The sequence below is a fragment of the Palaemon carinicauda genome, chromosome 31 (genome assembly GCF_036898095.1).
Source record: "Palaemon carinicauda isolate YSFRI2023 chromosome 31, ASM3689809v2, whole genome shotgun sequence".
NCBI lineage: Eukaryota > Metazoa > Arthropoda > Malacostraca > Decapoda > Palaemonidae > Palaemon > Palaemon carinicauda.
In genome coordinates this window covers 77465217-77485107 of record NC_090755.1, presented here as the reverse complement: position 1 = coordinate 77485107, position 19891 = coordinate 77465217, and the positions used below count along the sequence as shown (strand labels likewise).

General features: G+C 46.0%; 1 protein-coding gene across 3 annotated transcripts in view; it reads left to right on the top strand.

Annotated features, from left to right (window-relative positions):
- Positions 1 to 17914, top strand: part of LOC137624551 (BSD domain-containing protein 1-like) — a 173690-nt gene extending 155776 nt beyond the window's left edge. For all 3 annotated transcript variants that reach the window (XM_068355442.1, XM_068355441.1, XM_068355443.1), the window contains one exon: positions 17078 to 17914. In XM_068355442.1, the coding sequence (XP_068211543.1) occupies positions 17078 to 17104 (27 nt within the window). In that variant the 3' untranslated portion in view covers positions 17105 to 17914. The remainder of the gene's footprint in view (positions 1 to 17077) is intronic.
- The last annotated feature ends 1977 nt before the right edge of the window (positions 17915 to 19891 follow it).

Sequence of the window (19891 nt, the reverse complement as noted above, 5' to 3'; positions counted from 1 at the left end):
CCACGTCTAGATTCCAGCCTGGAGTGGACAACCGACGTTCCTTTGAGGTCTCAAAAGACCTAAGGAGGTCCTGTAGATCTTTGTTGGAGGAAAGATCCAAGCCTCTGTGGCGGAAAACCGCTGCCAACATACTTCTGTAACCCTTGATCGTAGGAGCTGATAGGGATCTTACGTTCCTTAGATGTAACAGGAAGTCAGCAATCTGGGTTACAGTGGTACTGGTTGAGGAAAACTGCATTGGCCTTGCACCAGCTTCGGAAGACTTCCCATTAAGACTGATAGACTCTGAGAGTGGATGTCGTCCTTGCTCTGGCAATCGCTCTGGCTGCCTCCTTCGAAAAGCCTCTAGCTCTTGAGAGTCTTTCGATAGTCTGAAGGCAGTCAGACGAAGAGCGTGGAGGTTTGGGTGTACCTTCTTTACGTGAGGTTGACGCAGAAGGTCCACTCTAGGAGGAAGAGTCCTGGGAACGTCGACCAGCCATTGCAGTACCTCGGTGAACCATTCTCTCGCGGGCCAGAGGGGAGCAACCAACGTCAGCCGTGTCCCTTTGTGAGAGGCGAACTTCTGAAGTACCCTGTTGACAATCTTGAACGGCGGGAATGCATACAGGTCGAGATGGGACCAATCCAGCAGAAAGGCATCCACGCGAACTGCTGCTGGGTCTGGAATCGGAGAACAATACAAGAGGAGCCTCTTGGTCATCGAGGTAGCGAATAGATCTATGGTTGGCTGACCCCACAGGGCCCAAAGTCTGCTGCAAACATTCTTGTGAAGGGTCCACTCTGTGGGGAAGACCTGACCCTTCCGGCTGAGGCGATCTGCCATGACATTCATATCGCCCTGAATGAGCCTCGTTACCAGCGTGAGCTTTCGATCTTTTGACCAAATGAGGAGGTCCCTTGCGATCTCGAACAACTTCCTCGAATGAGTCCCTCCCTGCTTGGAGATGTAAGCCAAGGCTGTGGTGTAGTCGGAGTTCACCTCCACCACCTTGTTAAGCTGGAGGGACTTGAAGTTTATCAAGGCCAGATGAACTGCCAACAACTCCTTGCAATAGATGTGAAGTGTCCTTTGCTCCTGATTCCATGTTCCCGAGCATTCCTGTCCGTCCAGTGTCGCACCCCAGCCCGTGTCCGATGCGTCCGAGAAGAGACGGTGGTCGGGGGTCTGAACAGCCAATGGTAGACCTTCCTTGAGAAGAATGCTGTTCTTCCACCACGTTAGAGTAGACCTCATCTCTTCGGAAACAGGAACTGAGCCCGTCTCTAGCGTCATGTCCTTTATCCAGTGAGCAGCTAGATGATACTGAAGGGGGCGGAGATGGAGTCTCCCTAACTCGATGAACAGGGCCAGCGATGAAAGTGTCCCTGTTAGACTCATCCACTGCCTGACTAAGCATCGGTTCCTTCTCAGCATGCTCTGGATGCATTCTAGGGCTTGGAAGATCCTTGGGGCCGACGGACAAGTCCGAAAAGCTCGACTCTGAAGATCCATACCCAAGGAGACAATGGTCTGGGATGGAACGAGCTGAGACTCCTCAAAATTGACCAGGAGGCCCAGTTCCTTGGTCAGATCCATAGTCCATTTGAAAATCTCCAGACAGCGACGACTTGTGGGAGCTCTTAAAAGCCAGTCGTCTGACGGAGCCGGACACAAGATCATGATACTGCTGCACAGTCTGTAAACTGTCAATCATGGGCAAGCGAGGAAGTACAGTGACAACCCGAATCTGTCTAGACTGTCTGGGTCGTACAGACAACTCCTTAACGGGTTGCTGAGGTTGCCGCACTGCGTCACAACAAGTCCCTTCTGTTGGTTGTTGAACGTCTTCCCCGTGACACATTGACTCCGTAAACAAAAAATCCTCTAACAAGGACTAAGCTTGGACTGCATGTCATGCAACACAGCTCAAGGTCTATGGGAGCAGGTGTGGTAACAGACGGGATTAGCGGCTGAAGTGGAACCATTACCTTCCCTGTAAGCATGTTATGCTTAAATAAAAGTCCATAAGAGGTTATGCAGCTAAAGGCTCCCTCCAAATGACAGAGTCCTCAAGGGAATATCAGAAGGAGGGAGAAAAGAACTTTCTCATCTACAGGGACCTTATCCTAGAAAAGCTAAGTTCTCTGAGTGAGGGTTCACTGGTGCAAAAGCAGCAGACTAGAAGGCAACGTTATGAAACTGCTTGACAGTCTAGTGAGTTGGCAACAACCCAAGATGTGTTGAGAAGCATGCGGTAAGGTATGCAGAGCATGATGTATGCAGAGTATGCTGTATGCAGAGCATGCTGAATGCAGAGCATGCTGTATGCTGAGCATGTAGTAAGCAGAGCCTGCTGTAAGCAGAGCCTGCTGTAAGGAAAGCAGAGCGTGTGCATGGCGTTTAACATTTCTCAGAAATTCCATGACCAGTGCTAGAGTGCTTTATGCATGCTTGCATGGGGTTTAAACCATGGTATGAAAATGGAGGTAAGGAATGCTGAACAGCAGAGTCAGAACGAGCTGGAACAACAATAGTTGTGGTTTCCTCTTCAAGACTCCGATGAGGGAACACCTGAGGCTCAGTCTGCAAAGGCTGAATAAAAGACAAGCAGAAGGAAGGCGCATGGGTGGAGGAGGCTGACTCCTAGCATGAGTGGTTGAACCCAAGGGTTGCGCTTGCTGAGCGGTTGGCGGAAGCGGAGTAGCAAGTTCCAGTTCCTGTGGTGTGAGCGGAGCGCGATGAGGAAGAGGCTGCGCAGAACAAGGTAAATGTCTCGCAAGCTGAGGCTCCTGAGGCGCAAGGCTAAGGTGTTGTGGTGCTTGCCTTGTGGAGGGTTGAGCTCGCTGCAGCGAGAGCTGAGGAGACTGACTCATGGACGGGAGAGGTTGTTGTACCTCAACCGAGTGTTGCATCACTGGTGGAGCAGCAAGTGGAGGCGGAGGAAGAGAGGTATAATCCTCCTGATCCCAATGTAAAGGTTGCCTTAAGGAAGGCGGAGGCTGAACACCACAGGGAACAGCAAACTCAGCACGTGGCTCAACATCGTACGCCTGGCAGGTGGAACTGCTGGCAGGTGGTACTGCGATCAGGCGGAGCGAGTGTAGGTGGAGGGAGTGTAGGCGGAGGCGGAGGAGCAACACTCTCAGCCCGACACTCACGCATCAAGTCCGAAAGCTGTGCTTGCATGGACTGTAGTAGAGTCCACAACATCGTACGCCTGGCAGATGGTACTGCGATCAGGCGGAGCGAGTGTAGGTGGAGGGAGTGTAGGCGGAGGCGGAGGAGCAACACTCTCAGCCCGACACTCACGCATCAAGTCCGAAAGTTGTGCTTGCATGGACTGTAGTAGAGTTCACAACATCGTACGCCTGGCAGGTGGTACTGTGATCAGGCGGAGCGATCATAGGCGGGGGGGAGTGTAGGCGGAGGCGGAGGCGCAACACTCTCAGCCCGACACTCACGCATCAAGACCGAAAGTTGTGACTGTATGGACTGCAGTAGAGTTAACTTGGGGTCGGCAGACACTAAGTTCTGCTGAGGTAAAGCCTTAACAGCAGAGATCTGTTGTGGCAGAACCTTACTCCTCTTAGGCGGAGTGTAATCAACTGATGACTGAGGAGAGTCAGAGCTAACCCAATGACTGCATTCGGGTTGTGAACTTTAACTTCGTACGTCTGGCATAAGTCTGGACTTAACGTTTAAGAGGTCTTGAGACCTGAGACCAGCGTTACTCTGCCTTTATTTTCTCCCCTAATCTCTTCTGCAGACGAGCAAAATAAGGGCTCAATCGTCTGCGGGTGGGAGTGACGGTCTCGGTAAGACACGCCCACAACCACCGAGAATACTTCTGTGCGCCGATCAAGGCCTGCTGAACCCTTATGCCCTTCGACATTGCTTCTCCCCTGGGCTTGGGAGCTTGCAAGAGGTCCCGGACTGGGAGGACGACTGGCGCGCACAAAAGTACCCTCACGCACTAATCACTTATCACTTTGATTTCTGTTTGCACTTATTTCACTGAACTCGAAACTTTAAGTGGTTTGTACCTGAAATACGCAATTCTATCCTTTCTCAAAGTTAGTAATTGCGAAAACAGAATTACAATGTAACAGAAAAATCTAATGAAAGATAATTCAGTGGTTGGAAAGAGACTAAACACTAGATCACTCTAGAAACGTTTAGTTTCTTCCCCTAAAGAGACTAGGGAGAAGAGCAAAAACGATAACGACGTTACTCGTACGCCTGGCAGGCTTGAATGAAACGTTTATCCTCTTTCTCCCTCCGTCTCTATCTCTCTCTCTCTCTCTCTCTCTCTCTTGACTTAGAACCTGAGAGAAGAGCCCAATCATATATATCGTTAAAACATATTATTGTTAAAGGAAAAAACTGAAAAGTTCCTTTATTAGGATCAAAACCATTAAGTTAAGAAAGAATGAACAAAACGCTAGACACGGTTACTCTTACTGCAACGTGAAACCGTGAACATTCTTTCTCTATCGTAACGATAGAGTGCAAGTTGAACGTTCTGAACGTCAACAACTGCAGAGACAAAACAAAACGTTAGTTCCACTTTGAAAACAGTACGAGACTGTCAAAGAAAATCTTTCAAACTCTGTGGCGGAAATAGCATAATATGTTAACAGGTAAAACCGAAATGACGGGCTCAAAGTTTATTAACTTCGGTAAAAGACCGCCTACTATTAGGAAGGTCGAATATAAACAAATATAAAAATTAATTTTAATGAGTTTATAATAAAAGGAAGTTAATCGAAGAGGCCTATAAGAGGCGGAGAGATATAAAATAAATCTATAACTTTTGTTAAGCAAAATTAAGAAAGAGAGTCTATACTCTCTTAGACACCAACACTTCCGTCTAAGGGAAGGGTCGGCCATTGAAAGGTGAACGAGAGTTCATACTCTCTCGTCACCATAATTAATCAAATTAATTCCAAAAGCTAACTAAGCTAATATAGAAGTTTCCAGTAAAGCGACAGCCGAAATCAAAGAGAAATACTTCACCAAAGTCGTGAAAATACTCCAAGAACATAAGCGTATCCCAGAACGTCTTGCCGGAAGCACGACAGAGGAATAATTGAGGAGGTGTCAACAAGAAGTACTTGAGTACCTGGCCACAGGTGGCGCTGGTAAATACACCCCCTTCTAGTATTGTGATAGCTGGCGTATCCCTCCATAGAATTCTGTCGGGCAACGGAGTTGACAGCTACATGATTATCGGGTAAGTTTAATATTGAAAACTTATTATTATTATTTTCCATAGCTTAATATAGTTAAGCTAGAAAGGAAAGAAGGAAAGACACATACTTGTATTTCCTGCTCAGCCAATTGCTGTGACCTCCCCATATATTAAAACTAAGGTTAATTCTAATTCTAGAAAAGCCTTTGAAAATATTATCCTATAAGGATAATCCAGTGTAACTCATACTAGTAATCAGAAGTTTTAATATAAGGGGTTTTTAAAATAATTTAAAGAAAGAACTCACTTTCTTTAGGGTGAGTGGTCTCACAATAGGCTATACATGACACACAATGTATGTTGGAAGAATCTTAGTGTTACAGGATACTCTGTACTGTAGTTTTCTACTTGCATTATATACTATACTGCAAAATACTGGCTACTGTATATCATATACTGCCGTGCCAGCCGGGCAAGTACCTGGGTCGAGTTCAAAGGTATACTACCTTTGAATTAATGGGCGGCAGATCACTGGTTTCCAAGTGCCGGCCGGCAGTTCATAATATGCTGGCAGCCGACTACATTCCGGCTGTCGGCCACTAATCGTAGTGGCCGGCAGAGCTGAGGGTGTGCAGCCAACTGCCGGCCAGCCATAGCAGGCAACAACCTGTGCCGGCCGGCAGATATATGTAACCAGAGAACCACCACCCACCCGGCTGCCGGCCGTTAAGCCGGCAGTCGGGACTATAAGGTACTAACACTAACAAGAGAGAAACAGCATGGATGCAAGGCTGTAGCAGGCACTGCCTTCCATCCAGAAAGAGTGAACAATTGGAAGGGGAGAATGTAACATTCAAGCTTCCATTCATCTATAACGTGCCGGGCTCTACCAGCAACCATGTGGATGGTAGACCAAGGGAGGTCTGAAGTTCACTCAACAGAGAATAGGCTTCTGCCAGCCGGCAGAAGTCTAGGCCAGTCCTACAACCTAACCTACACTAGGGTCGAATGTAGAACGATGGCCAAAGAATTTGTGATGGCTAGGCCAACACCAAAGGACAGAGGGGGAGGGGTGAGGGTCCTACAAACTCCGTTCCAGTATGAGACTAACCCCAGTGGCTAAGAAAACTCATCCTAGCCTCGGGTCATCCAATATAACAGGGAGATTGGCAGCACTTGCCATCTCCAGTAATACAAGAACGAAGTTTGGTGCTATTATTTCCCCAGGCAATGGAAAATCTCATTCTCCAGCCTGAAGATAACAGCACGGGACTTGTCTGCTAAGCCACACAAAGAAGGAATCATCTCGTACAGAAACCTTCAGATGTGGCCCCAAACCAGACACTCTGGTTGCAGGAGCAAGACAGAACCACCCCAGTAAAGTTTTGCCTGAATACTATTCAGTCAAAACTCACTAGGGTTAAGCCTAGGCTAAATCAGAGGGAAAAAGGGATTGATCTTAGATATTTAGAGAAGAAAGAACAATTGGGGAGTGTGCTTAAGTATACTTAAGCCCCATAGGCTACTAGCCTAGCCGCGGTGAGAATCGATTACCTCAATCACCGAAACTCTCTCGTATACAATCTTGGAAGAGGAAATATTCAACAATATCTTATATGTATAAAATATGCCTATAGCTTCAATAAAATTATCACACTAGGAAAACTCTTATATCATGCATGAAAGTACTAAGAGCAAAACGCCTAGGCTACTAAGCCTAGCTTAAGCGAGGATCGGTTACCTAAAACGCCGAAACTGATAAATACTAACGGTATAATATAAAGAATTCCAGTAGGAAGGCTAAATAGCTAAATTTATTAAAGCATTAGGACCTTGAACGTCGCTCTGGCTAACTAAATGACACATGCATAGCGAGCAACAGCATCCATGACTCCTCCGGTAGGCAACAGCTCTTGTTTACGTTAATATCACTTTTGATTTAATTCAAAAACGACAAAAGCTTACATTTATAAATAATAAAGAAAATACTCAACTTTCCAGTGGCAGAAGAGGCTGGAGAAAGCATAACGTTGAATATAATCCAAATTTATGAGAGAACACAAGGGAATCACCGAGCGATAGAGCTACGCTGAAAGGAATAAGATGGCGCCATTGATGACGTCAGATACTGACTCGAAACGGGAAGTAGAGGTACCTTAATAACGGCTCTCCTTTCGTTTTTCGTTTTCTTGCCACTTTTCCCTTTCGAAGCGTTAACGCTATTCGGGGTGAAGATAGCTATGTGGCGTGTCAAGAATACGTCCTCTGATATTATGCAATATCCCTATAAGAATTAATTAGGGATATTTGCTCCAGGGGTTAGAATTCTGGATACCTTAATGTAAAATTCTCTGGGAATATCACCGTAGTCAAATACTGTATACCCAAGGAAGCTACCTTATAGGAACTTCCATCACGACGACATGGCCTGAGCCCAAAAAATGTATTATTTCTAGACCCACTCTAGCTTGTAATTACAACGAGCACTAGCTCTGGGTTCTCACGAGATCAAGCACTTGCTCCCATGACTTAGGGTTCAGATTTCATGAACACATGCTACCTGTGCTCGGTTCTGGCGAGAACAAGCACAGGCTCTACCAGCAGGTATAAAAGTGCTGTCTTTGTTGCCCCATTTTGGACCTTCAACTATTTGTTATTTGGAGGAGTGAGAAGCGGTGGGCAGCTTCCCAGTGAGGGAAAGGTCTTACTCAAATGGTAATAGTAATCATTGAATCACTAGATGTGGGAGGAGTAGTACTATACCATAACCTAACATTGAAAGGAGTTAGGATACCAGGTATAGGAATTCAAGCTTTGGCTACCACTGCTAGGTCTCTTACAAGACTGAGCATGAGTACTACAGGTCAACTACTACTATTGGCATCCGCCATCATCCTTCACCTATCCCAGTATGTTCCCAAGATGCTTCAGTGACCCCATCACCTTTGCCAATGATTATGCAAAGATTAAATCCAGTGTAGTCTGGTGCACAGGTGAACTTCATTCTGGAACCGGAAGTCCCCTGCCAAGGAACTGCTTCCAGATTCAAATGAGCAGCTTTTTGTTGTCCTTTGGTTAGGTGCAGTCAGATACTTGAGCATAGGCCCAAAGCGTGACTGTTATTCAGACAAAGGCAAGGACCTTACTGACTCGGCAGCCCTCACCAAAAGGCCTCCAGATCTTGAAGGAGCATGAGGGGAAGGGACTCTTTTGAAGTCTTCTTATTGGTTCTAAGACTAACCCCTCTGAAAGGATATGGCTTGCCACCGGAGTGACAAGTGCCGTATGGTCAGCTAACAGAAAAGACTTCTCACGTTAGGTGAACCTGAAGGATACACACATGAAACGTACCCTTCAGTCCCTTTTTATCTCCTTGTCCTCTATTTGGTTTGCAGCTCTAAACCTGAAACTGCATTATCCTCAAGCGTTCTCGCTGGCCGTCCGATACTTGTTTGTTTGCAACTCCTTTCTTGGTTTTGTTTTCTCAACTATTGTTTTTCCGCTAACCTCCTTTTGTAACTATCAGAGTTGTGTGCTTTTGAAACCCAGTTACACAACCAGACAGCAATAAGGACCAAAATAAGCTGATAACTTTCCTGGCAGCAAAAGGAAGGAAAATGCAGTCGTCCCTGCGTAACTGAGATCTTCTGGATGGATGATAACGTCTCCTGTAACTTTTCTCGTCAGGGTGAACTCAGTCCTCTGAGTTCCCACATCAGTGATTGCTCCAGGATTGCTAAAAGCATCACTGCAAAACAGCAATGACTTCTGTCTTCTGTTTTCTGGATTAATACAGAAGCAGTTGATTGATGATTTACTCTCTCAAGGAGTACCACTTGAATCGTACCTTAAGGGATCCTACCATTAGATTGATCCAAAGATGTTGGACACACTTGGAATACTTAAGCACCTCAGGGAAGTAAAGTCTTCTTGCAACCTTCTGGAAGTCCGAACGACACTTTTGCAATTTTCCCGACAGGTTTATGTTCCGGTAGTGGTAAATAACAATCCACTCGCGATTTACTTTCCCAAGCAAGGAGTTCTGTCTCACAAACCTATTTTGATGGTTGACCAACCAGTTATGCCTTGGACAGCCCTGGATTTAAGAGTTGTATGCAAGATCCATCCACCTCTAAGAAGGTTCTGCTAAAAATTCTTAATCACCAGTGGCTCAGAGTAAAATCACTAACTACTTACTTTTGTATGTGGTGTAAGACTTTTTACTTTCTTGGTATTGCCATCAATGGATCCGTTTCACCACCTATTTGATTCAGGATTTCAGTTTTAAAATGGTTTACAAAACAGTATGGTTTTTTCTATTCCTAAGAATTCAGGAACATTCTGGTCTCCTTCCAGTAGACCAGGGCCCTTTAATACCTTAGCTTTTCTACATGCCCGTCTTGCTGGGCTACGTCCATAAACGAGTTTATTTTTGAAGTATCCTAAGAACCACAACCAGGTGGCATTTGGATGTGCTGATGCTCCACTACAGTAGAACTTCCTTCTCTTACTAATTTTGTGCCTGAAAACTTTAAATCATTCATTCATTCTTACTAATTTTGTTGCAGGGTGAGCCTCCCTGCAGTGAACTGAGGTTTGCTTCATCGTCCTTTGCTGAGGAAGTCCCTTTCAGTCCTGGCTGGAAGGCTATCACGCAACTGTTAATTAGACCGCAGACTGAAGAGCTTGGCCTTCGGATGATCAGTCTAAGCTCAGGAGTTGCTTTGAATGGGCTTTCTGCTCCAGAAATGCTCAGGTCCCTTAGGGATACTAGTCAAGTCCTCAGGTCTTTCAAGTGGACCTACCTGTACCCTTGATCAACCAGCATAAGGGGCTGACCCTTATACTACTCACGAGCCTCTGCTCAAGCATTAAGATGAGCATACTGCATGACATGTCAGATGTCATAAGTCATTCTCAATGAAGGAAGGCCTACTTTTCGCTTGTTTAAAGTTCGTGTCCCAGAACCAGCTTTTAACCTGGCACAACTCCATCCTCTTTTAGCAGACATGGCAGTAAATATTCCTTTGTTCCAACACAGAGACTTACCTCGAACTACTTTCTTAGGAGGTACCTGGAATCTCCTCTCAACCGACCAGAGTTTTGTGTAGTTTACTCTACTTCCGTTTTCTGTGAGGACTACCCCAGGCGGAAGGATACGTGCCCTGAGGCTAGTCCCGAGCCAGGTCGCGCGTTAGCTTGGGTTTCGACACTCGGTAAGTTCTCTGGTCGCGTTGTGACATCATCTCGACGCTCTCCTTGTCTCAGTGCGACCCTTTGTGTCCCCGACTCTTGTCTCCCACATGGTCCCCGCGTGGCCCGCTATTCTTTCCCTTGTACTCTCGCGTGTCCGCTTGTTTTCCCTTGTGCTTTCCCCTGTGTTTGTAAAGTGTTCTCTTGCCCCCTTATTATCCTTTCCCGCTGCGTTCCTGTGTCTTGCGGTCTTGTGCTAGTACGGTATGGAGCATCATCGCCGTTGTCCTGGGCCTAAGGCTGGAAAATCGTGTGGTGCGTTCTTATCTAAGCCTGAGGTGGACCCGCACTCCCTTTGCCCTTCGTGCAGGGGTAGAGTTTGCTCTCCTTCGGACACGTGTCCGGAGCGTGTGTCTTGGACTGAAGTGCAGTGGGTGAAGTTTGGGACTGAGAAGAAGAAGTCATCCAAACATTCGCCCAGGAAGTCCAGCATTTCTTCGCCCACGTCGTCTACAGGAGAGAAGTCTGACAGGGTCCCTTCTTCATCCCCTACCCAGAGTAGGGGACGAGGTAAGTCCGTTGCGGGGAAGAAGTCGATGGTTCTTCCACTGGAGTCGTGTCTTCGGGATTCTGGGGTGGCTGATCCTTTACAGGCAAAGGGGGGGGCCTGATAGTTTTATTAGTCAGGGTCCGCAGGACGATGCCCTTGTGCATGGGGGGCACGTCTCTTCGGACGACCCTATGTGGAATAAGGATGTCCCTGTATCTTCACCAGCATCGTGGATTTATGTTTCAGGCGCCTCCGCAGCCGAAGGAGCCCCAGGAAATGAAGATTCGCCGTTAGAAGATCCCCTCGGATGGGGGCCCCCGAGAACTCCCTGTAGGTCACCCTTGAGGGGGGAGGACGGCCTTGGGTCCTGGTTCCAGAACGTTGATCGTCCGATATCTCTCCCAGCCCCTCTATCGGCGGTTCTCGATGTTTTCCTTCAGCCTTCGACATCCGGTATCCAGAAAATGGCGAAAGCGGACGTTCCCGTCTCTCGGAGTTGCTACGAGGAGTCATCAGAGTCCTCGGAGGTAGGCTCATTGTTTTCGTTGGAGGAGGCGGCATGGAGAAGAAACCGTCGGAGGAGGGACAGATCCAGGAGACGGCGCTCCCCCTCGAGGTCCCGCTCTAGGTCACGGCATGGGAGGAAGCGGTCAAGGTCCCCGAAGAAGAAACCCAGGAGGAGTACTTCGCCGAAGGAGCAATGGGTCCTCGTTCCCCGCAGTAAGCTCGCGGACTTTACTACTTTCCCGAGCGCTGCGGGTTGGCTTCCCAGAGACAGTCTTCCTAGAAGGGCCTCCACCAGCCATAGAATTGACCCTCGCAAGGACCCAAGGAGCTCTTCCGACAGGCATGAGACCTCGAAACGGGCTTCCCTTCCCGGCCAGCGGAGGGAGTCGTCTTTTCGGATGGGCAGCCTCGTCGAGTTAGCTCAGCCGAGCGATATGGAGGGACGGCTTCATCCGTCGGGCAAAACCACGGAAGCCTCTTCACCCTTGAAGAAAAGCAAACGGAGGACGGATGTGCCCGAGCCCTCCGCAATGCCCGTCCTCAGACCACAGATTGGTGCGAAGGCCTCTGTCAGTACGGTTTCTCAACCTCGGACGGAGGGCGCGGACGGCGATACTGAAACCGCGCCAGCGGAGGACTCCGCTTATAGGAGGGTCATTGGCTTGATTCGCCATCATCACAGGATCGAGGAACCACTGCCTGCGGACGAGGATGCCTGGCGGTCTAGCCTTAATAGACTAATGGAGGAGCCCGTCCAACAGAGGCCCTCCTTAGCCCTACCTGTAGCCAGAGATGTGAGACTTGGCCGTGCTCACATTAACAAAATTGTGGCACGAAACGCTGAAGGTTCCAAGGGTCAAGGGTCCTCCAAGTTACTCCAGGGGCTGAAGTCCCAGGGGAAGTACTACTGGATGGAAGGACAGCCACAAGGTGCCAGCAAAGTGGAAGACTCCTTGGAAGTCTTAGGTCAGGGAACTTCGGAGGACAGGGCTTCCTCGGCTCCTATCTGTTTTTCTCCATCAGAGGCTACGACGATGGAGGAGATGTCCAAAGATCACGTCAACGTCACCTCTTGGTTGGACTGGTGGCCCTCGACACTAGTAGGCATCCAGGCTTCCCCCGACGCTGCAGTGCCGTCCAACCAAGCACTGCTGAAGGAACTTATCAGCTCCGGAGGACGAGCCTTGAAGTTCCTGACCTTCCAGTCCCTAGCGTTATCCGCCAGTTGGGTTCTACGGCGAAGGGACACGATCTTAAATAAATTATCCAGGCGCATACCGGACAGGGAGGCGAGGTCCTTGAGGAACCTTGCTTTGTGGGGTGACGGACTCTTTCCCTTGAAACAGACGGAGGAAGTGGTGGAGAAACTGTCGAGACGGAAGGAAGTGAACACTCCCTGACCACATACCATGAGGAAGCCCACTTACAGAAGGCCTCCTCCGGATGGACCGTCGACGTCTCGGGCCCCTCCTAGCCAGGTGAGGAGAAAGGCCCCGGCTTCCCTGTGGTCTCACCCTTCGCAGCCCTCCCGCAGGGGCGATCCCACAGCCCCAGTCTCCTTTAGAACAGCCCACTCAGCTTCCAGGAGAGGCCGGTCAGGTCGCTCCTCCAGAAGGAGGTAGGTTGAGAGGCCCCCCACTCCTGCCCAAGCCTCAGGTAGGGGGATGCCTCAAACGATTTTGGCAAGCATGGAAGAATCACGGAGCGGAACCCTGGACGGTAACAGTGTTAAAAGAGGGGTACAGGCTCCCATTCCTGGCAGACCCTCCACCCCTTATCCCAGCAAGTCAGGCGGAGTGGTTAGCTCCCAAGGACCCCTTGAAGAGGGAGGCCTTACAAGAAGAGGTCTCCACTATGTTAGCGAAAGGGGCAATGGAAACAGTGCTGCAGCTGGGTCCAGGTTTCTACAGCCGCCTCTTCCTAGTGGAGAAAGCGACGGGGGGTTGGAGACTAGTCATAGATCTGTCAGCCCTCAACAAGTTTGTGTGCAAGACCAGCTTCAAGATGGACACCCCGAAGTCGCTCCTGGAGTCCTTGAGGGAGGGAGACTTCATGATTTCCATAGATCTCAAGGACGCCTATTTCCAGATCCCCATTCACCCCTCCAGCAGAAAGTACCTTCGGGTGAGGTGGGATACCCAGATCTTGCAATTCAAGACTCTTTGCTTCGGCCTGTCAACTGCGCCCCAAATCTTCACGAGAGAATCTTCACGACTGTCTCTGTATGGGCTCACGAACGGGGAATTTGTCTGATTCGCTACCTGGACGACTGGTTACTCCTTTCTTCCTCAGAGGCAGTTTTGAAGGAACAAGGTGCGGAGCTAATGCAATTGTGCAAGGTTCTGGGTATCACCATCAACCTGGAGAAGTCTCACCTGTCTCCCTCCACCAGGATGACGTACTTGGGGATGGTTCTAGACTCCCGACTAGTGAGAGTCTTCCCATCGGAAGAGAGGCTGATAAACCTGGACCAGATCCTCCGTCCCTTCCTATCGGGCCAGCCCAGGAAAGCGAAGGATTGGCAGAGATTGATAGGACATCTGGTGTCTTTGGAGAAGCTGGTTCCCCAAGGGAGGATGAAACTCAGGGCCATCCAATGGAACCTGAAGGGACTCTGGAACTAAGTAGAGTCTCCCTACAAAGTAATTCCTGTTCTTACAGGGACAAGCAATCCTTGGAGTGGTGGAGAGACCGAGAGAACACCCTCAAGGGGATGCCCTTCGCGGCGGAGCCCCCAGAGATGCTCCTCTTCACAGACACCTCCAAGGAAGGATGGGGAGCTCACCTTCGCGGGGAGTCAGCAAGGGGTTCTTGGACGGAGGTGGAAAAGACACAGTATCAACGTCCTGGAGATGAAGGCCGTTCAGAAAGCGTGCCTTCAATTCGTCGGTCTTCTAAGGGGAAACACAGTGGCGTTAATGTGCGACAACGCCACAGTAGTAGCCTACATAAGGAAGCAAGGCGGCCTAAAATCGAAGGAGTTGTGCGACCTCACGCTGGAGATTCTGGATTGGGCCGAGTCGGAACAAGTCGTAATAACAGCGAGATTCATTCCGGGAAAGAGGAATGTCCTAGCCGACGGACTCAGCAGGATGGGCCAAGTAGTAGGGATCGAGTGGTCCCTTCATCCAGAGGTAGCAAGTCTCGTCATCCAAAAGTGGGGTTCGCCGGTGATGGACCTCTTCGCGACCAGGCTGAACGCACAACTCCCCGTATTCTGTTCTCCTGTCCCAGACCCAAAGGCGGCATTGGAAGACGCCTTTCAACACAGGTGGGACAATCTCGACGTGTATGCATTCCCTCCCTTCACACTGATCAGGCAAGTGGTCAACAGAGTAAGAACGGCTCTCAATCTAAGGATGACTTTGGTAGCGCCTTGGTGGCCGGAGAGGGAATGGTTCGCGGACCTAAGAGAGTTGGCGTGCCTTCCCCCGTGGGCTCTGCCAGACAGACCAGATCTCCTAAGGCAACCACACTTCCAAAGGTTCCACGACAATCCACGATCTCTGCGCCTTCACGCGTGGAGGTTATCCAGCGGCTCCTGAGGAAAGAAGGTTATTCGGCAGGGACAGCTGAAAGAATGTCTCGTTATCTGAGGCACTCATCGGCAGCGGTGTACCAGGCAAAATGGTGCGCTTCCAGAAACATCAAGCCCCTAGGAGCCTCGATTCCGGACATTGCGGATTTCCTCGTACATCTCAGGGACGTGGCGGGCATGTCAATTCCAGCCATCAAGGGAGTCCGTGCAGCGTTAGGTCAAGTTTTCCTCTTGAAAGGCATTGACCTGGGTTCCTCTAGGCACATCTCTATGCTCATCAGGAGCTTTGAGCAAACCTGCCCTCCTCATGCCTCCAGGGTACCACAATAGGATGTAGCTAGGGGTTCTGAAAATGCTGAGTGAGCCACCCTTTGAACCTTTGAAGGACATAGTGGATAGAAATCTCACGCTCAAGACGATTTTCCTGTTAGCCTTGGCGTCAGCTAAGAGGGTGGGCAAGATCCATGGCTTGTCCTACGAAGTCTCGCACACAAGAGGTTGGCGAGAGGTCTCATTCAAGTTCGTTCCTACGTTTGTGGCGAAAACACAAAATCCAGCTGTCTGGGATCTGAGATTCGAAGGGTTTACTGTTCCAGCAATTCCTCAGTCAGGTAATCCGTTAGATTTGAAGTTGTGTCCAGTCAGGGCCTTAAGGAAATATCTAGAGAGGACTGCTAGTCTCCGTCCTGGCATCAAGAACCTCTTCGTCTCCACAGGCACAGTGAGAAAGCCGATCTCTAAGAATACCATCTCCTTTTGGCTTCAACAGGTAATCATCAAGGCTTATAGTAGTGCCGGTCTTCCCCTTCCAGGTAAGCCCAGACCACTTGACATTAGGGGTATAAGTACCTCTCTTGCCTTTGAGAGAAACATGGCAGTAGCGCAGATCCTTAAGGTAGGCACCTGGTCGAACCAATCTACATTCACAGCCCACTATCTCAAAGAATGTTCGAGGAAGTCTCTAGACGGGTTCTCTATAGGCACAGTCATCTCCGCGCTCCAAGCGATTTAACGGCCAAAGCCCCAGGTATAATCGCGATTATCAAGACCAAAAAGACACAGGTTTGTTTTCCCTTTTCCCCTTGTCTTCTCTTTTCTCTTCTTTCCCTGGAGATTTGACCAAGTAGAGACTGATCAAGACACAAATTCACAGTTTCATCACTGGACACAGCAGCAAGAACTTTTTTAAGGGTGAGTACTTAGACACTAGTGTGAGCTCTTTGTGTAGTTTTCCTACGGTTCGTTTTCCGTCAACCTTAGAACCTAGTCTCCTATCTAGGTTCTCAGCCGTTCTGCTTAGTTGGGTCTAGGTCAGGTAGACACTCCCACCTCCTAAAGTGTAAGTCTCCTAAGAAAGTAGTTCGAGGTAAGTCTCTGTGTTGGAACAAATCACAAATTTTTAGTAATTTGTATTTTTCCTAACATACTTACCGAGAACTACTTTCGGGTAATGGCCCTCCCTTCATTCCCCGAGTGCCTTTCTGACCCTTAGTTATTTTTAACATCCAAGAACTTACTGAGGGTCGAGACCCAAGCTAACGCGCGACCCGGCTTGGGACTAGCCTCAGGGCACATATCCTTCTGCCTGGGGTAGTCCTCACAGAAAACGGAAGTAGGGTAAACTACACAAAACTCTGGTTGGTTGAGAGGAGATTCCAGGTACCTCCTAAGAAAGTAGTTCTCGGTAAGTATGTTAGGAAAAATACAAAATACTAAAAATTTGTGATATTTTACTTAAACATAAAACTATACATTATACCGAAGTTAAAATGAGTATATTATATGATTTTAAGTCAATCCTTCCAAACTACTAACCTATTAATGAACCATATGCAATTAGAATACCTTAACAGCAACACAATATGAAAATAAATATTTTCATAATTCCAATAGTATCTCTCGTGTGATGGGCGACCCCTGACTTTTTTCCTCCAAAACTGGTCTCAAAATTTTGCCATTTACACATTAATATATGTTAGTTAGGAGAAATAAAAATTGATTAAAGAATGTGTGATTTTTTACATGCAGTATTTTATTGATTTTATTATTATCATTTACAAAATTGAGGGTATAGTATGCTTTCATATGGGTCTCATCACAAATTTATGTTTGCAGGCTGAAGATTGGGAAAATTGGGATTGAAAACCTAAGAATCTAGATCTGGTCAGTATCCTCGGTTAATGGAATGGACATCTTTCAGCGAGAGACGTCATGGGTAGTTGTTTATTTTGTTGTTTTGTTCTTTTATAACTGGCTTTTACAACTAAGTCATGACTTACAGGAAAGGAACAGAAAGTAATGCATATTGTGTGGTATTTTAGAATAAACAGGCAATTTCTAGATCTATTTTACCATGATTCCCTTGGTAAAATGAGTGCTGCTTCTGTCATGTTTGTAGCATTTATGAAAATGCAGTGAGGTTTTGCAATAAAAAGATTGCAGCAAGGAAAATAATAATTATAAATTCAACCAAGCTTTAAAACTAAAATTTATATGTTTACATATCTTTAATCCCAACTAATGATGAGCTTGATGATTGGTTTCATGACATAAATATTTGTTTCTTGATTTCCAAGGAATTGTTCTTGAGTGTGATATATATTTTAGTATTTTATTGACTTTGAATAATGAATAAACAATTACATTGTTTATAAACTTATAATGAGATGAAATTTGCAATGTTTTCAGCATTCCTTTGTTACAGAATTAACTGGATTCAGGTATTCAAATCCAGTTCCAGTTGTATATTAAAACAGGTCATATTTTTTTCTGAGTTGCAAATGAGCTGGTAAGTAAATTACTCTGGATCATTAAATGCTCCCCGCAAATTTTGACTGGGATGCAAATGTACTACTCATTGCCATCTTTTATGCTAAGTGGCACGTGAATTTTGTAATACAAATCCACATAAGGAAAAAATGTGACCTAAATTCTATATTGTTGTTGCAACCACTGAGTGTGTTATTTGTAATAGATCCTATTTATTTTTAAAAATTTCTATAGCATGAAGTTAGGTTTTTAACTTTTATATCTTTACAGTAAGTACAAACCAAAGTTTTAAATATGCTATTACTCGCTGGTGCAATGTGGGAAAGAACATGCATTTGATAAATTGCAATATAAAGGTAATCATGTAGTTAACAGGAGTGATAGATAATACTTAACAAGAAGTATACGTGATTGAGCCTTTGAACTTTATAATTTTTTTTTTTTTAATGAAATTTGGGCAATATGAGCAGAAGCCAGGGAGGCTATTTAGTGCCAAGATGCAACTTGGGATGGAAAATGCTGCTGGCACAATGTGAGATAAAGTTAAAAGAGGTTGGGTAGCAAGTTGTAAAAATACCAAAATTTTCTTTACACGCAAATTAAGTGGATCAATTTGCTCATCAGATATGTCATTCATTTAGTGTAAGGCTTTACCAATTTTTTTTATGAATATACAGTATTCTAATACTGAATTTAATGGATTAATTTGCTCATCAGATATTTATTTAATATAATACCCTTCCTTAAATTTTACTAAATTTTTTACCAATTTTGTTTATGAATATATTCTCATACTTTCAAATAGCACAACTAATGCTGTGGTCTTGATGCATTTGAGTATAGGTATATAGGTAGTGTGATAAAAATAATTTTCTTCACAAAGGTTTTTTTTGTATATATAAAGTTGCTGGCAATATGTTATGGATTGTTCTTAGTACCTACAGCAGCAAAAACGGTACTCAGGAAAGAGGAAAGAGACAATAATCTAAAATGAAGTTAGCTCAGGAAAGAAAAAAAGTCATAGAAGACAGAACACCAAGTCCCCTCCTCAAAAACTTGCACTCAAGGTGGTTATTCCCTTCAATTTATCGTAAAACCTTGCACCATACTCTGGCTTAGCCACTGCTTTATGATCTTCCAATTGAAAATTTTACAACTTTACATGTTTTTAGGCTGTCAGGGTTGGATTTTTCTGGTGCATCTACTTTTATCAGCTATAATTCTTCAAGAGACTATATCAGTTATATGTTATACCAGTTGCATGGTATAAAAACTGCTTTTGCAGTGGTAATCACATTTTGGTCAAAATTAAGAAAACAAAAGATAGCAGCATACTTCACTGTCAGCAATAAAATTAAATGAAAAAGACATACTGATTGAGTGAGTAATGTCCCAGATGTCATACACTATAGTGGGTGGAAACTGCTTGTCAATTGCAAAATTGTTGAGTTTGTGTAACGTTTGATATAGAAATTATAATTTCACTCTGGATTTCATACTTAGCCAAAATTTGCTACAATACCTGTAATAATTTGCTCTGTCCAAATTTGGTATAATTCCTACAGCAAATATTTGCTGTTCATGGTAACAACGGTCTCCAATTTTCTATTGCAAGAAACACTTATGGGATACTGTCTCAATTGATTTAGTACCTCCTATCTTTTGCTCCTTACCTGACTGGTTTTACATGTCACCCTCCTACATTATGTATTCAGCAAGTATAGGCATGTATAAAACAGCAGTTTGCAATACTTTAACAAGAAAATGATACTTTATTTAAATAGTCAAGTATTTTAGGAGCTATAGTATGCAGTTCTCTTATGCATATCATAATGTTCTGCTCCAGCTTGGTCTAAACTAAGAAAAATAATAATGGCATAAATCATATTATTTCACAAAATTATTACATTTCAATTTACGGTCTAGTTTGTATTCTACTGGTCAGCACAGTGTTGATGAAATTCAGTAGGTATTTAGGATTTTTTCTTCAACATGACAAAATACTGGACTCCTTATATATGTTGAGTTTAATCTTGTCTTTAGGGCATGTCCACACAACTTGGTATTGCAAGTCTTGAAAACATTGTTACAGAACATAATGGGTTACTGGCACTGAGCATAAATGACGTCAGAAGTGAGAACACGATGGGAAAATAACCT